The sequence below is a fragment of the Lissotriton vulgaris genome, chromosome 7 (genome assembly GCF_964263255.1).
Source record: "Lissotriton vulgaris chromosome 7, aLisVul1.2, whole genome shotgun sequence".
Classification (NCBI taxonomy): Eukaryota; Metazoa; Chordata; class Amphibia; order Caudata; family Salamandridae; genus Lissotriton; species Lissotriton vulgaris.
The window spans coordinates 253,510,790-253,527,909 of NC_141695.1; the positions used below are offsets into that span (position 1 = coordinate 253,510,790).

Below are 17,120 nucleotides of genomic sequence, written 5' to 3' on the forward strand. Positions count from 1 at the left end.
ATCTAGAACCATCTCCAAGTATCGTGTGTGCTTTAGTCAGTCTCTGAGAAGGTGACGCAATGTCCGAATGGTGCCACATCCTTTTCAGCCCTCTGCACCACGGCTGATATTGCGCCAAGACAAGCGAACCGAGGTTAGTTCCCAATAGTTAGCAATCTAAACAGCGGTCTCTACCCGTGTGGTGTTGCGCTCAGTGTGCCTCACCCTTTAGTATATCTCTACTACTCCTTGTGTGTAAGGGTCCACCCCAGCTCCTGCTCCCACCATTTCTGCCTCAACGTTTTGGCCTTGCCGGATGTGTGATGCAAGAAAGTGTATAATTTAGCGAGGAGGCGTCAGTCTAATGTGCTGATTTATAAAGGTAAGTTACACTTTGTGGTATGTTTACTACTTTTGGTATTCACGAACTCCAAGCCTGATTCACAAAAGTAAACTACACTTCTGTATAAGTTTACCATTTTTACAAACTACAAATATAATTTTATGACTGCAGAGACTCTGCGTGCAATGACCTAACTTTTTATGTGTGATGTTCTCTGGCCCAACTGTGGGGTGTCCTCAAGGCATCATCCCTTCTGAGTGTAATTTTTCTAAAAAAAGTGTAAGTTACATTTCTCTCCCTCCAGAGTAATGCAATTGGATTACTTTTGTGTGGTAGTTGAATCTTCCCCAGACCCTCCCTAAACTCCTCTTTCTGCTCAATAATCCCATCCCCTTTAGTTGTATCACTTCTTTCCACCCACTCCCTCCAATCAATCCCATATTTACAAATAAATCAAATACTTACATGTGTGAAGATACTACATTTGGGGTAGAGAACACCACACATATATGTATAGGCAATGCGGTCATAAAATTCTGCACATAGTTTCTGAATTCGAATTTTGAGTACGTTTTGTAGTATTACAAAGTTTAGTTTGAGAAGAAGGCCCTATATTCTAAAGGGCTCTCAACATAGTGGGACTTCTCTGGAAAGGGTAGCTCTTTGGCCTTGCAATCAAAATCAGTGCCACCCAAGCTGTGACCTAGTGGACTAGTTCGACATATAGAACCAGGAGACAGATTTTTTACATTCTGGACGTAGTGGGCAATCACTTTTTTAACTTATTTCCATGTTCCATATTTTGGTAATGTTGGGAGTATTTAGAATTTAAGTAAAAGCTGTTAGCTAGTGTGTGTTTAAGAAATGTTAAATATAGTTATGGTTTTCATTCACACATTCAGGGCTGTTTATAAGTAGGTGGCTGGATCTGCATCCCAATAGCTGAATGTGCCATGTGCGAGACCCCTTTTGTGGAGCAGTTCCTCCTTCTATGCTGCTGATAAGTACCTTTAAGGTTGAGCAATAGCATTGACCAGAAGTATCTCTCTGTGGGGCTTTGGCAAACTCATCCATTGCCATTGGCTGTTAGCTGCAGCATTCAGAAGTGCTGGATTCTTATTGGTCCATTTGTTTTCCAGTGATAACATTTTAGTTGGCCATCACATAGTACAGAGTGTGATGGCCTCTCTATTGTCACACCTATCAGTGTTGCTGCTTGGGTTAAGCTTGTTTTGCCCCTTTTTTCCAGGGATCATATTTTTTGGTCAAGCTTTCAAGGGACGTTGTGCTCATATTTTTCATACCCGGCAGAACAGTGAGCTGGAAATTAGAATTTTTAACTTAAAAGTACATTTATAACTTTCTAAATACACTTCACCCTGCCACCCTTCAGGCTGTTCAGGGTCAACTCTAGCCGTGACTTCAATCTAGGTAGGCTTGGACCTGGCAAAAACTTTGCCAAGTCAAAAATGCAGTTCAATACTGAATACAGCTGCTGCAATGGCAGGCCTGAGACATGTTTTAGAGGGCTACTTAGGTGGGCGGCAAATTAGTGTGGCTGGGCTACTAGTAGTGTTGCATGGGTTCTGTTCAGGAACAGAACTATGCTTGGGACAAGATACCATCAGTATGCAGGGGACTGGGTCACCATACCACAACTGCATTTATGAGCCTGAGTCGACTTATAGCTTGCCCTCCTAACCTTTCCAGAGGGACAAGTGATTTGTTACCCCAAAATGCAACACGTCTGATCCTCTCAGGGATCACTGTAACAGGACACAATAAAGTTTATAATCTTTATTTAAACTATTGTGTTCTAATTAAATGCAATCATTGTGACAGAATTAGAAAACAAATACATGTCAATAACATCATTAGCATGGTTACTAAACAATATACAATGAAAAGCCCTGTCATGTTATCCGACAGATCTGCTGGAACCCTCCCCTCCCCGTGGCGGACCCAGTACTGGTGGACCCTGTACCTTAGCATGCATAGGTGGATATGCTATATCACAGCTGATGCAACATTCTTGTCTCATGGCCTTTGCTCTGTGTGTGTGAGTGTTTTTGTCATAGCCCCTGTCACCAGTCATAAGACGAAATATGGGAATTCACAACAGCAGCTGCATTCTACTGGTATGTCTAGGTGCTAGTGTCTGACAAGAGAGAATAACAAGGGGCAATGTTGTTTGACCATGCCTAGGCTGTTTAGACTAAATCCCAGGAAAATAATAAAATACAACAACATGTGCTGGTTCTACATGTTTTACATGTTCTACATGTGCAGCTTCTACATTGCCCAGAATTCAACAATGGTTTCTCTCCCAGTAGCACTCCACCTCTCTTCCTGGTGAAGTAACCTTCTGCTAATGAAAGGCTAAAGATTATTCTAGGACTTCCTCATTAAATTGTGATAATACTACCTTCATGCCATCCTCTGAGGAATCTGTTTGCACATTAAAGTCCTGGGAAAAGTCTGGGCCTTTAAGTACTGGGGTTGTACAATGGCCTGTTTGAGGGAGTCAAAGGTTTTCTGACAGACCTCTGTCTAGGTAACCTTACTTGGCTGCTTCTTCAAAGCAGTTGAGTAATGGGCGCAACAATGGTGTCATGCCCTTGAAAAACCTCCAGTAATATCCAATGAATGCCATCACTTCTGACCGTATTTTGGGGGGCTACCGGCCATGATGGTTTCTATCTTGGGCTGGAAGGGCTACTCCTTACTCCGCCCACAAGGTGTACCAAACACCCCACAGACCAGGGCATATTTTGAGCTGGTGCTTTCCGGTGCTGGGCACTGGGACCTAATTATCAACACCACCACATATGACAGTCTGCTACATGGTGGTGCTAATTGTCTAAGCTAGAGATGAACTCAACAACAGTTGTTTATTAATTCAATTTGCTTTAAAAATGTCTAATAACTGCTGTCCAAACCATTGTTAAATCTTTGGTAGCTGAAATAGTCTGAATTGTCACACTTGGAGGGCATGAAGGGTGGTAGTTGTGTTGGTTCTCTCACTAGTGGCCCTGGCAGGTACAATAGGTAGTGCAAGCTGCAGTCTGAGCAGATCTAAGTACATCAAGTGGCACATCATTCCGCCCAGGGGCCTATCCCTATTTGCTAATTTTAATAGCAAGCTTGACTTCATTGAGGGAAATTTCTAGGTTTTCTAATTTCCATTACCCTCCCGTCCTCCATCCTCACTATGCTCTTTAAATATTTCTAAAAAATGTGCCACCCGACTATCACAAGGGACAAGATGCATAGTTTTTTAAGAATGGGATATTAACTTGGTGCTGGAATTCATTTCATGTACAGAACTATGCCCAGGAAACTAGGACGTCAGTGAATTGGGGTGTACCAAAAAACTCACCTCAGCACCCAGAACCCCTATCCGACTAGCATCAGTATCTCATTAGCTCTCCATCCTACAGCAAAGCTACCAATGATTAGACAACCCAGAACATGTACCTTAGGGTTCTCTCGGGAATGGTGGGAATCAAGAACACTCTTTTGTTTTTCTCATACCAGTCCACAGAGACAAGAAAAAGATTAAAATGTTTATTTTTAACGACGTGCTCTAGGATGCAGTATTTTGACTAACGTAAGCATGCATATGATCAGAAATAAAACAATCAGCATTGTTACAATTCCATAAAATACAAAGGGAGAAATCATGTTACAATGATAGTGGAAACAGGTCATATAGTGCCTTGTGACACACCCTCCCCTGCTGAGAACTAGGTTTTATAATAATAGAAGGTCTCTTAGGCTTGAATGGGGAACGCCATACCTCTAAGATGAGCAGAGGTGAATCACAACTCAGGATCAGCAAAGCTCTCTGCCTCTGGGAAGGTTTTTTCTCCAAGTGCCCGAATCATGCATGCAGTGCAATATTAAAGGCGCTAGAATTTCAATTGGTTGCAGCTGTGTGCGTGTTGTGTCTAGGGCGTGGGTCGATCAATCTGAATAACAGCATACACTGCTCACTGGTTAGAGGCGGCAGACCCGAGAGCAGAGGACGGCCCGGACCAGGGTTCGATTCCCGGCGCGGCAGGTTTCTGGACCAGGGTCAGCGGACTCGATAATTCTCTCGCCTCGGTGCCCACTCTAATCAGCGATCACACTCGGCAACTCTGGGCATTAGCTTGCCTCATCTTCACTAACGGCCCCACCAGACCGCCGGGGATGCCTGGTCTCACCCTGGAGATACCCATTAAGGGACCATCTCTCAGGGAAGCCAGGAAGGGTTTCGCAGCGGTCGAAGCGCCTTGGGACCCTACGGGTAAGTAGTGCGCTATATAAATGCCAATACATTTACATTTACATTATGACCTTGAAGGACTCTGCACACAGTGTACAGACCAAGATTGCGATGTAAGTTTAGGGATGTGAAAAACAGACCTTTCTCATGCGAGGAAATTCAAGCAGTTTAACTTACAACAATAGTTACATGTAGTGTTGTGTGCAAAAGCTGTAAAGTGGCAAAATGGTGTTTAAACTTCTAACAAGTTTTGCTAACATAGCAATGTGTGCATGCAGATCCCTGTCTTCACTACACACTGTGTACCAGAATAGCTTAGTGTTTTTATTCTCTGCCACAATAGTAAGGTTGTCCCCAGCTTCATTCTGGAGCTCTGTGCCACTGCCATTCAGTGCCACAGCGCGAATGCTTCCTATTTTAAATTAACTGCATGAATTGGTACTCCCATCATTGGCTCATTTGATTTACCTGTTAGTCCCCAGCATAGTGCACCGTGCGGGCCCAGGGCTGGTAGACCTAATACTGCTGGTGGACCTGCAGCGCTGATTGCGCTACCCACTAAAGCAGCTTGTAAAGTGGACAGTCAAAATTAGTATGCCTGAGCTCAGAATATTAAAGTACATCTTTTAGTGAGGATTCTTGTTGTATTCTGTGTTTGAAAATACCACTTTTAGAAAGTAGGTATTTTCTTGTCTAAGTCTTCCAGGGGGCTCTGCTGTTCTGTGTATTGGTTGTGTGGTCTTGGAACGACAGGGCAGACTGAGCCTGACCTGGATTGAATAGAGATGTCTGCAGTTGGAGTATAGGGGTTGGGTGACCCTTTGATCTGAGCAGGGCTGTGCCTGGCAAGGTGAATAATGGCTTCGCCTCCCACTGTGCGTCTGATGGCAGACCCCCTCTTCCTGAAAGTCAGGATGCAGCCTTGTAAACAAAGTGCTCCAGGATAACACCAAACTGGTTGTGGCTGGGTTCAGTGACTTGTGACTTTTGAGAACAAAGGCCTGTGGGGTATAAATATCTGGGCCAAAACCCTACCAGTGTGTTACTTCTGGATGTCAAGACGAACCTCAGTACATGTAACTAGAGGGAAAGGACTTTGAAACTTTCATCCATGTTGCCGAAGCAATTACCTAAGGGCCTGATTTGAGCTTGCTTCCTGCTGAAGTCTCAGGGACATCAGCCTTCTGAATTCATATTGAAGAGGATTCTACTCGCAGGAGGGCTTCTGTCGAGAATTCCAGAGCGTCTGGGTCTACTGCGGTGAACGCGGGCTGAGAATTGTCACTATCGCTATTGTGGGCCGCAGCAGCTGAGGAGATGTTGCCACTGAGAGCCTGCATCTGTCTGTGCTACGAGAACCATTGCTATCACTATTTTGGGCCACTGCAGCCGAGGAGCTGTTGCCGCTCATAGCCTGCATCTGTCTGTGCTGCGAGAATCATCGCTATTGCTATTGTAGCCCGCTGCAGCTGAGGAGCTGTGGCTGCTGAGAGCCCGCCTCTGTCTGTGCTACAAGAAACATCGCTATCGCTATTGTGGGACGCTGCAGCCAAGGAGCTGTTTGCGGGTGGGACGCTGCAGCCAAGGAGCTGTTGCCGCTGAGAGCCCGCAACTATCTGTGCTATGAGAAACAACGCTATCGCTATTTTGGGCAGCTGCAGCTAAGGAGCTGTTGCAGCTGAGAGCCCACCTTTGCTTGTGCTACGAAAATCATCACTATTGCTACTGTGGGCCACTGCAATTGAGGAGCTGTGCCACTGAGAACCCGCACTAGTCAACGCATCGAGGAGCTTTGTTATCACGTGTGCGGCCGTCGCCAACAAGCCCTGTTAACGCTGGGTGGCCACCTTTTATCACCGTCTCAGGATCATCATGAGTGCACGCCGCAGACTGCTGCAGCTGGGAGCTGTGGTCGCTGTGAGTCCGCTTGTCATCATTGCGACTTCATACCGAAGCTGCATGCCATGCCCCTTTAAACCTCAGGTACATTGTGCATCGGTGGGTCGCGTAGACCCTGGCCCGAACTAAGTTTGTTTCAAACGCTTTTGAGAGCTTTCATTGCATTTTAAGTGAACCTATATTCATGTGCATTGTGGCTTCTTGATTGTTTTTGAGCCTTGTGTTAAGCCTATATAAAGATACTCATTTTTCTGTAACTACTTGTGTGGTGTCCCTTTGTAGTGTCTTCACTTTGTTATTGTGTATGGTCATAAATGATTCACACACTGCCTCTTAGATAGACCTGTCTGCTTGTGCTACGTTACCACAGGGTTGAGCAGGGGTTATCAAAAGGTGTACCCTCTTACTCTGGCTTAGGAACGAGGGTCCCTATTTGGACATTGGGGCCATCCACTGCCAACCAGAGATCTCCATTTCTAACAATCCCTGGCCCTTTCCTGTTCCTGTCACTCATGTCCGCAATCTGGACTTCATTATTGATGAAAATCTTTCTATGAGACAACAGGTGGCTAATGTGGCTGCCATCTGCTTTACGCTCTTGAGATGGCTCCATAAGATCATCTGGATGCTCCCTGTCTCTGCCCAACGCACGATAGTCCAGGCACTTATCACCTCTCGCCTCAATTACGGCAACGCTCTTTATCTTGGTAGTTGTCAAACGGTACTGAGAAAGTTACAGGTAGTGTAGAACTCTGCTGCACGCCTTCACTGCCAAGTTCCCAGACAGGCTTCCATCTCGCCTTATCTTCGTGACCTCCACTGGCTATGAATCGTTCAAAGAATTACATTTAAAACTTTGTCTTTAACATCAAACAAGGGGTTGCACCACAGTATCTGCAAGAGCTCATCCATCCCTACATTCCTTCTCGTCCCCTGCGCTCTACAGCTCATGGGGACTTTGTTATCCTCAGATTTAAATTAACAAGAATGGGAGGTTGTTCCTTCTGTTGTCTCGGCCCCAAAATCTGGAATTCTCTTCCTTTGTCTTTGAAAAATGACTCGTCTTATCTGAGCTTTCGAAGAAATCTTAAAACGTGGCTTTTTTAGCAGTAAATGTGCTTTGAACCTCTCACTTTCTAGCAATTTGTGTGCTAGGCATCGGGAAACCCTTCTGGGTATCTGTGCGCATTACAAATTTAATTTAATAATAACAATAATAATAATATTAATAATAATATAATGGATACACAGAGTCTTAATTGTCAGGGCAGGTTTAAGCAATCAGAGTGTTTTGGTGCAAGCGCTATCAAACCATCCTTTTTCTTCTTCCCAGCAAAAATGGGGTGGTGAGTAAGTAGTAGATTCATGGAGCTGATAATTTGGCTAACATTTCTAACTATCAAATTAGGAACAGTGTCCTCCTGGAGACAGTAATCAATTTCCCCAATAGTTTGTTCCACTGTTGTTTGCAATATAGTGGTGGGATCAACACCTTCCCATTTATGTATAATACCATCTGGTCAGCCATGAAAATATGGTGCCTCTTACTCCAAAGATATAGTGATATTGTGATCAAGTTATGGTCACTTAGAGGTGCCCCTGCGGTGGTGGGCGTACCACACTAAACATTTGCTGATGCTGATATCAGCAAATGGTCAATGATAGAGGTTGAATTCCTTTCCGTAAATGTTGGAACTGATTCACCATTTATATCAGAATCAAACCTTTATAATTCCAGAACAAATTTGGTAATAATAAAATTCAAATTCATTATGGCAAAAATGGTCATATCCCATCCCATCCTGATTAATTCAACTACATGTCCGAGCATAGCCTAGGGCACAGGCTTGTATGTTAAAATCTCCTGCCCATATTGACATATAATTAGTATGTATAACACTTAGGAAGGTCCCCAAATGATGAACTAGTGTCATCCCCACCCTACTTCGTGATGCATCAAACACATTGTTGTAGTAGGTTATTATAGCTAGGTCATTTTTCCCATTTTTCTTCAGTCGTAATATAAAAAAGTGGATCAGGGTTCAAAATCATCTTAACTTTAACTGTGATTTTGTTGGAAATAAGGGTTAATAGCCCCACTTTAGCCTGCCCTACAGGTGATGCTGTTGCTTCTAAGGAATATGAAGATAACCCATCTACGTGAATGGGTTTCAAACACTATGGGCTCCATTATGATGTCGGGCGGATCGCCACCGCCATGGTGGCGGTGGCGATCCGCCCGACAGAAATGCCCGCCCGCCACCCTTTCCCCCCAGCCACATTACAATGGCTGGGGGGACAGCTGCGGAGGCAAACACCGCCCGCCACTTTTCCGCCCGGTCGCCTTGCGGCCGGGGCGGTAAAGGGTTCATATGGTGGCGGTGTCTATCAGACACCGCCAGCCATATTTGCATGCATGTGTATAGGTACCTTTCCACGGCGGCGATCCCGCCATGGAAAGGCATGCGGTCGTTGCTATTTAGGGCCCCTGCGTGCCCCCATGGTGAAGGCCGAGGAGGGGGTGCACAGGGGGGTACCTATGGTACCCCCCTTCATTTGCATATACAAAGCGGCAGGCACCACGTGGTGCCTGCCGCTTTGTATATGCAAATGCAAAAAATCATTTTTAGCATTGTGGCGGGCGGTGCAGAGTGCACCGCCCGCCACAATGCTAAAAATGAAGGATGTGCCCACCACTGTGGCGGGCACATCCTAATTCCCCCAACTGGACCCCCGTCCTTATGGCCGGCGGTCCAGAATACCGATAGGGTGGCGGGCGGACAAAGTCCGCCCGTCATCCTAATGGGGCCCTAAGTTTCTTCCAAACATATTATTTCATATTTCAATATAAAATTATGCCAGTCAGGGTTGCCTAATTTGTTTTTAAGCCCGTTCACATTCCATGCTGCAAAGCTGTATAGATTAAGTGGTTTTTTTTTGGCATAAATGTTTTATCTTTTCACTGTTACAAACAGAAACCTTAGGGACTTTTGGACAGTGCACTGTGTGTTAGGGTCAGAGGCTCTCTGTACCCTTCTTCAAGCAAAGCTATATAGGCCACCCTGGCCCATTGGTTGAAATCATGGTTGAGGTTATAGTTACTGCTTTACTGCAGATCGTACTTTTGATTATTTTTATAATGCCACTTACTTGTGGGTAGGGTAGCTGGTCCTTAAATGACAACACTTTACTCCTCCAACAAGCAAAAGAGGAGCATTTACCTCCTGCGCTACATTTAGACACAAGGGAAATCAGCAATGGCCGTGTTATAGGGTGGGGCAGGGAGTCTGGAGGGGAATGAGACACTATACCACATCAGTATCTGTGGGCCTGAGTCCAAATAGCTATAATGCCTCACTTTCCCTCCTAACCTTTCCAGAGACAAGTGACTTAGCACCGCAGAAGACAAAACTCCTGACCCTCTGAGCGATCACAGTAACAAGACACAACGTTTTGTTCTCTCATTAGAATTTGTCGACAGTAGGATAGAAAAGAGATACAAAGGGAGTTTACAATGTTTATTTAAACTATTGCGCTCTAAGATGCAATAATGGTGCCACAATTATTAAGCAGAACATGTCAATAATGTCATCAACATAGTTAGTGAACAATACACAATAAAGAGCTTGTGATGTTATCTAACAGATATACTGAAACCGTCCCCCACTACCAAAGCTAGGCGTTTATAAAATATGGATCTCTAGGTAGAATAGCGGACCCCGTACACAGATGGATCTTCAATATCTTGGCCGACACAGTGCTCTTGTCTCAGAACCTTCTCTCTGTCAGTCTGTTTTTTTCAGAACCCCTGTCCTCAGTTTTCTTGCATTTCTAAGGTTATTTTGTAGTAAAAAGTAAGATATTAATACCAGACCTCCATATAATGTCATGGATATATCAAGGACATCACAAGGAAAAGCCTGTCTCTAATAATCTTGCTTAAACCTTTTTTTTCCAACAGAAGAATCCCCATGAGCTTGCAGTCGATGTTGGCTGTGGAACAGGGGACAGCACTCGTTTCTTGGCTCCTCGTTTTCAGAAGGTGGTTGGGATCGACATCAGTGAGGCTCAGATCCAAGAGGCCAAGAGTGTTGGCTCACCCTCCAATGTGTCCTACCGGTAAGTTAGCTTCAACTTTTACAAGAGTTTTATAGCAGGTGCCGGTTGTTCAGTACATTTCAGAGTCACATAACTCTAACATTACACAAACATCGGCAGAGGAGGTAGAGCATGGAGCACAATAAAGACATTTCTGATAGTCCAAAAGTAGCATCAGAATAGCTTTTTGAATTCTATAAGAAGATATCCTCTACAATTTGAGAATTTTTGTAAAATATATTTTACCAATATGAGCATAAATGTATAGTGTGTTCTAATTTACTACTGTTTGTGACACTCTGGCCGTACAGGGTCTTTATGCCTGGATTTATTCAAGAGCTGTAAACAGAGGGACTCTTCAAGGAGTACCATGAGGAATAATGGCTAAAGATCTTTTAACAGCAGGGATGTTTGCAACTTTCACTAAAAGTTTCAGAAATAGGGTTCTCATATGGACAATACATGGAAAAAGCTGCTTACAATTTTACTGATATTTTAACCATGGCCACATTGGTTATAAAAAAGCTGCCTACTCTGCCTTGAAACTTTCTCAATTTGGTAGGGGGTAACATAAAAATGAGCAACATTTGAAAGCTTTTTGAAATATGATTTCCACATTTATTTCGCACTCCCTACCAATTTATACTTCGGGAAGGTATTCACTTTTCTCATAGGAGTGAATTGATTCAATGCCTGTTTTATTATAGTGAGACAACGGACCTTAGCTTATTCAAAAATAAATACAATATATAGTATAGGAACTCAATGGAAGCTATACAATTCAGGTTGTCCTGACCCAGCCGGGGCAGGAGTTTATTACCAAAAGACACTGTCAAATATACAATACAATTTTACAAGACACAAGCCTGTGCCGTACTGACAAGAAAGGAGAAAAAAGATATAGGGTGAGAGAGAGGGTGGTTTTCAGGCAAGAAAGGAGAGCAAAGACAGGGCACTGCGAAAAGATGCAAGGATTGCTAGCAGTGTCGCCTGGAGTGGAGTTTACACAAATTTTTAGGATATTACAAGTGTCAACCCACTCTTGGGTGTCGACGTTTCGATCCCTAAAGGCTCTAATAGATGCACGGGATCATCATCAGGACTTATTTAAGTAACAAAACATGCCTGAAATGAGTAAGGCCTGTATTAGAGAAAAGGAACAAAAGGAAACAAAGTTTGTGAAAAATACTTCGCCATTAAAGAATATTATAAAGATTTTAACTGCCCATATTGTAGTTACATTCGAAATCGCAGTGCGTGACCCGGTGCAAAGTGTATCGTGTTAAACTTAAAAGTTTAAGCAAAGCACATTGTCATAAATAACTTCCGGAATCGCAGTGGCATGCGTGAGGTTCATAACTCTGGGGCTACGTGGTGATAGTGAGCCTGGTCTAAGTCTAATGGGCAATGGCAGGTGCCTTCGTATGAAGTTGGTCAGATACGTGAAGGGAAGCCTTCCAAGGTCTAGTGGAAAATGGCTTAGCAAACACATAGGACAGAAAACAATATATAACATACCATATGGTTGAGCTTGTGCATACGATTCTCTGGGGATCAGTGGTTGTCTCAATATAATCGTATTTTAAAACTTCAACGACAGTCTGAAGGTGGCTGCACTAGAATCAAGGAATCAATTAGGGATTTAAGACCAGAAAGTTTACGCAAAACCAGTGAGAAGTACCCAAGATTGTAGGAAGTGGTTACCTTCTATTTCGCGTGCTAGCGGGAACTCATAAGAATACAGACATCAATGGTATCATGTTAATTGTCAGTGTTTCCGACTCCTTTCTGAGGAAATAAGGCGGAGAATCGGTTTTACTCCAGACATACCGTGGTGGCCAATTACCGTGATCTAGTCTCGGGCATGCGCAGGGTACTTACGAATTTGGAGTTTCAGACTTGCTGTGCCCCGGGTTTCAACAATGTGGGAAAAGGGCGCTGAAAAAAGGAGTGATTACCGCGTCAGAGCGTGCGGCGATAACGTCGCGCTAGCCTTGGTAATTGGAAACAGAGCTCTGCGATGGACTCCAGAGCTCTGTTTCCAATTACCAAGGCTAGCGCGACGTTATCGCCGCACGCTCTGACGCAGTAATCACTCCTTTTTTCAGCGCCCTTTTCCCACATTGTTGAAACCCGGGGCACAGCAAGTCTGAAACTCCAAATTCGTAAGTACCCTGCGCATGCCCGAGACTAGATCACGGTAATTGGCCACCACGGTATGTCTGGAGTAAAACCGATTCTCCGCCTTATTTCCTCAGAAAGGAGTCGGAAACACTGACAATTAACATGATACCATTGATGTCTGTATTCTTATGAGTTCCCGCTAGCACGCGAAATAGAAGGTAACCACTTCCTACAATCTTGGGTACTTCTCACTGGTTTTGCGTAAACTTTCTGGTCTTAAATCCCTAATTGATTCCTTGATTCTAGTGCAGCCACCTTCAGACTGTCGTTGAAGTTTTAAAATACGATTATATTGAGACAACCACTGATCCCCAGAGAATCGTATGCACAAGCTCAACCATATGGTATGTTATATATTGTTTTCTGTCCTATGTGTTTGCTAAGCCATTTTCCACTAGACCTTGGAAGGCTTCCCTTCACGTATCTGACCAACTTCATACGAAGGCACCTGCCATTGCCCATTAGACTTAGACCAGGCTCACTATCACCACGTAGCCCCAGAGTTATGAACCTCACGCATGCCACTGCGATTCCGGAAGTTATTTATGACAATGTGCTTTGCTTAAACTTTTAAGTTTAACACGATACACTTTGCACCGGGTCACGCACTGCGATTTCGAATGTAACTACAATATGGGCAGTTAAAATCTTTATAATATTCTTTAATGGCGAAGTATTTTTCACAAACTTTGTTTCCTTTTGTTCCTTTTCTCTAATACAGGCCTTACTCATTTCAGGCATGTTTTGTTACTTAAATAAGTCCTGATGATGATCCCGTGCATCTATTAGAGCCTTTAGGGATCGAAACGTCGACACCCAAGAGTGGGTTGACACTTGTAATATCCTAAAAATTTGTGTAAACTCCACTCCAGGCGACACTGCTAGCAATCCTTGCATCTTTTCGCAGTGCCCTGTCTTTGCTCTCCTTTCTTGCCTGAAAACCACCCTCTCTCTCACCCTATATCTTTTTTCTCCTTTCTTGTCAGTACGGCACAGGCTTGTGTCTTGTAAAATTGTATTGTATATTTGACAGTGTCTTTTGGTAATAAACTCCTGCCCCGGCTGGGTCAGGACAACCTGAATTGTATAGCTTCCATTGAGTTCCTATACTATATATTGTATTTATTTTTGAATAAGCTAAGGTCCGTTGTCTCACTATAACGAAGTTATACCCATGGCTCTTAGCTATCCGTTGGGTTCCCCTTGTTCTTAAAAAACGTTCAATGCCTGTTTTGACACGGTGGTTGTCAATTAATTCAAGTGAAGAATATGAAGAAATCATTGTGGATTACTTGTAACCTTAAAGAATTTTGACCAGTAAAATTGTTATATGCAAATAAAATACTGTGTCATTGTACTGCACTACTTACCAGTACCCCACCCTTGCAACCATGATATCAGACCATTTCTTCTCAGATAGAAATTCATAATCCACAGCACAAACCAGTTAATCATCTAAATCCAAATAATCATCTTCCAAATCACTATTAGAAACTAAACGTGAGAGAACATCTGCTATTCCATTATCCACACCCGGAATGTATTGAATACCAAAGCTATATTCTTGTAGGCCAATAACCCATTTTGATATCCTACCAGATACCAGATCCAAACCTTTCTTGCTAAAAATTTCCACTAAGGGTTTATGATCAGTATGGACATCAAAGACCAGACCCCAAAGAAATTTCTTTAGCTTTCTCACTGCCCAAAACACAGCCAATGCTTCCCTCTCTACGACAGAATAACGAGTTTCAGCATCTCTCAAACTTCTGGACAGAAACATTATGGTTTGCATGCCTTCGGGACCATTCTGCTTCAAAACAGCACCTAACCCTTTCTCACTTGCATCAGTGACTAGAATAGACTTGAATTTAGGATTGAAACTTTTTAGCGCAGGAGCACTGTTTAGCCTTTGTTTAATTTCAACAAACTCATTCTCACATTGATCAGACCACTGAAATTCCACACCTTTCCTCAACAAACACCTCATGTTTACTGTTAATTCAGCAAAGCCTTTGACAAATTTTGCATAATATTCTATCATGCCTAAAAGCTTCATGAGTTCAGTTTTATTTTCCGGTGCCACCATTTTGTTTATGGTGTCTACCAATTCGGATTTAGGTTTCACACCATCACCTGAAATGTTATGTCCTAAGTAATTAATAGAATCAGACCTGAATTTTTCCAAAACCATATTTAATGTTTTATCATGGTCAGACACATTATCTGCAAAGATTAATACATCATCTTGATATATACAAACACCAGGAACATCTTTTAATACTTTTTCCATAACCCGCTGAAACACAGAAGAAGCAGATACTAACCCAAATGGCATCCTCTTGAATCTATACGTGCCAAAAGGTGTAATAAAGGACGTAAGATCTCTGCAAGACTCCTCCAATTCAATCTGGTGATAGGCAGAGGTACGATCTATTGTACTAAAGACTTTGGCATTTCCTAGCAATACCAATAACTCTGCAATATTAGGCAAAGGATATCTGTCAACAATTACACATTTATTCAGTTGCCTGAGATCAATGCATAAGCGCAAATCGCCATTAGGTTTTCGCGCTGCGATGACTGGAGCCATCCATTCACAACCCTCTATTTCTTCAATTATGCCATTCTCAATGAGTTTTCCAATTTCTATTTTCATATCTTCTTTTACAGCTAAAGGTACACCCGGACCTTACAGCTCACAGGGATAGAGTCATTCTTTACCCGTATCTTATGTTGATAACCTTTAAGACAACCTAGAGTTTCTTTAAAAACATTAGGAAATTTCTCTTTTAACTCACATGTAAATTTGTCTTTCATTGACTTCCCTTCAATTAATTTTTTCTCTTCAATTAATTTTACTTCTTCATTTATAACATTAAGAATTCTGTCTCTCAATTGTATGCAAGGAGTGGCATTAGGATCTAAATATACACTAACCCTGGGCGGAGTTGGCGGAGTGGGGCTTCGCGGAGCTACGCAAAGTGGGCGAGAAACTACGCCCACCTCCGCACTCCGCGTAGCCCCACTCCGCAAACACCACTGGCCGCCAGCCCCGCCACCCGCCTCCCTCCCGCCCTCCCTAAATACTTTAAATTAAAGGAGACAAATAATTTAAAACGCACTTACCTTGCCCGCCGCTGCCCGCCGCGTCCCCGGGGCTCGCTATCTTCCGTCTTCCGTCTTCTTTACTAATGCGCATGCGCGGGCGGCCGCGCATGCGCATTTCTCACGAGAAAGTATTTAGGGACGGCGGGAGGGAGGCGGGTGGCGGCCAGCTACGCTCCGTCTGCGGAGCGTGCGTAGTGCCGCCTGGCTACGCCCGCTCCGCAAAATGCGGAGTAGGCGGCACTACGCACACTCCGTGCATGGAGCGTAGCTGGCCGCCCACCCCTAATATACACCCAGATCACCTTGATGAAACCAGCTGATGATGCTGTCACCCTTCTTTGAGACATACACTTTACCAGACACAAACCTAGACTTGTACTATATAAGACCCATAAAATAGCCATGTAGTTTTATCGGTTTCTTGTCATATCCCAATGGAATGATGTCAGGTTTTATAAGAGATACCTTACCTTTTCCAATGCCGACTACGCCAGTGAAGTATCTTCATTAATTAATCCAAGATACAGGAAGATATATTAAATGAAGTTTAATCCAGGAATAAAGATCCCATCCACATACAATGCCAGCAGACATCAACTGACTGAAATAAGAACATTGCCTTGACAACATAAGGTGACATAGCTAATGATGTCCTTACCATTCTATTAAAGCTGCAGTGTTACATATTACACAGTGTCTCATTGTGGGTTCCTGGTGAGAGTTTTTTTTTTGTGATAGGTAGGTCAGGGGGCACTGGTGTTAACCATATAGATATTTTTAAATGTGTGGCTTTAGTGTCAATTTTTTTCGTTAGTGTGGAATTTTATTAGGACATTTGAAACTGTGGTTATTTCTTTAAAATTATAGTGGAATTAAGGTGGAATTGATAGCTCCAGTGGATAAAGTTTTTTCTTCACTCTTAGCCTATTGATGCTGTATTAGGGCTTCTCAAGTGGTATACACCTGTTACAACGCAACTTTTACAACTACCTACTATTACAACGCAACTTTTACAACGCATACCATTACAACGCATTGCGCTGGGGGGCGCTCTAGGATAGGGAATAAGTATAATTTACTATCCAACACCTTCCCTAGTGTCCACGGGGACTGGAGTTGGAATAGTAAATTATACTTACCACTATCCAGCACCTCTAAGCGCTATGCGTTGTAATGGTATGCGTTGTAATGGTCGCGTTGTAATGGTAGGTAGTTGTAATGGTATGCGTTGTAACA

At 43.3% G+C, this 17,120-nt stretch overlaps 1 protein-coding gene across 2 annotated transcripts in view; it reads left to right on the forward strand.

The window, feature by feature from the left end:
- LOC147701320 (uncharacterized) overlaps positions 1–17,120 on the forward strand; it is a 186,403-nt gene that overhangs the window by 48,846 nt on the left and 120,437 nt on the right. Inside the window, exon 3 of one of the 2 annotated variants that reach the window (XM_086928628.1) lies at positions 10,453–10,610. In XM_086928628.1, the coding sequence (XP_086784754.1) occupies positions 10,453–10,610 (158 nt within the window). The remainder of the gene's footprint in view (positions 1–10,452; positions 10,611–17,120) is intronic. The other variant, XM_086928629.1, reaches the window with a different exon arrangement.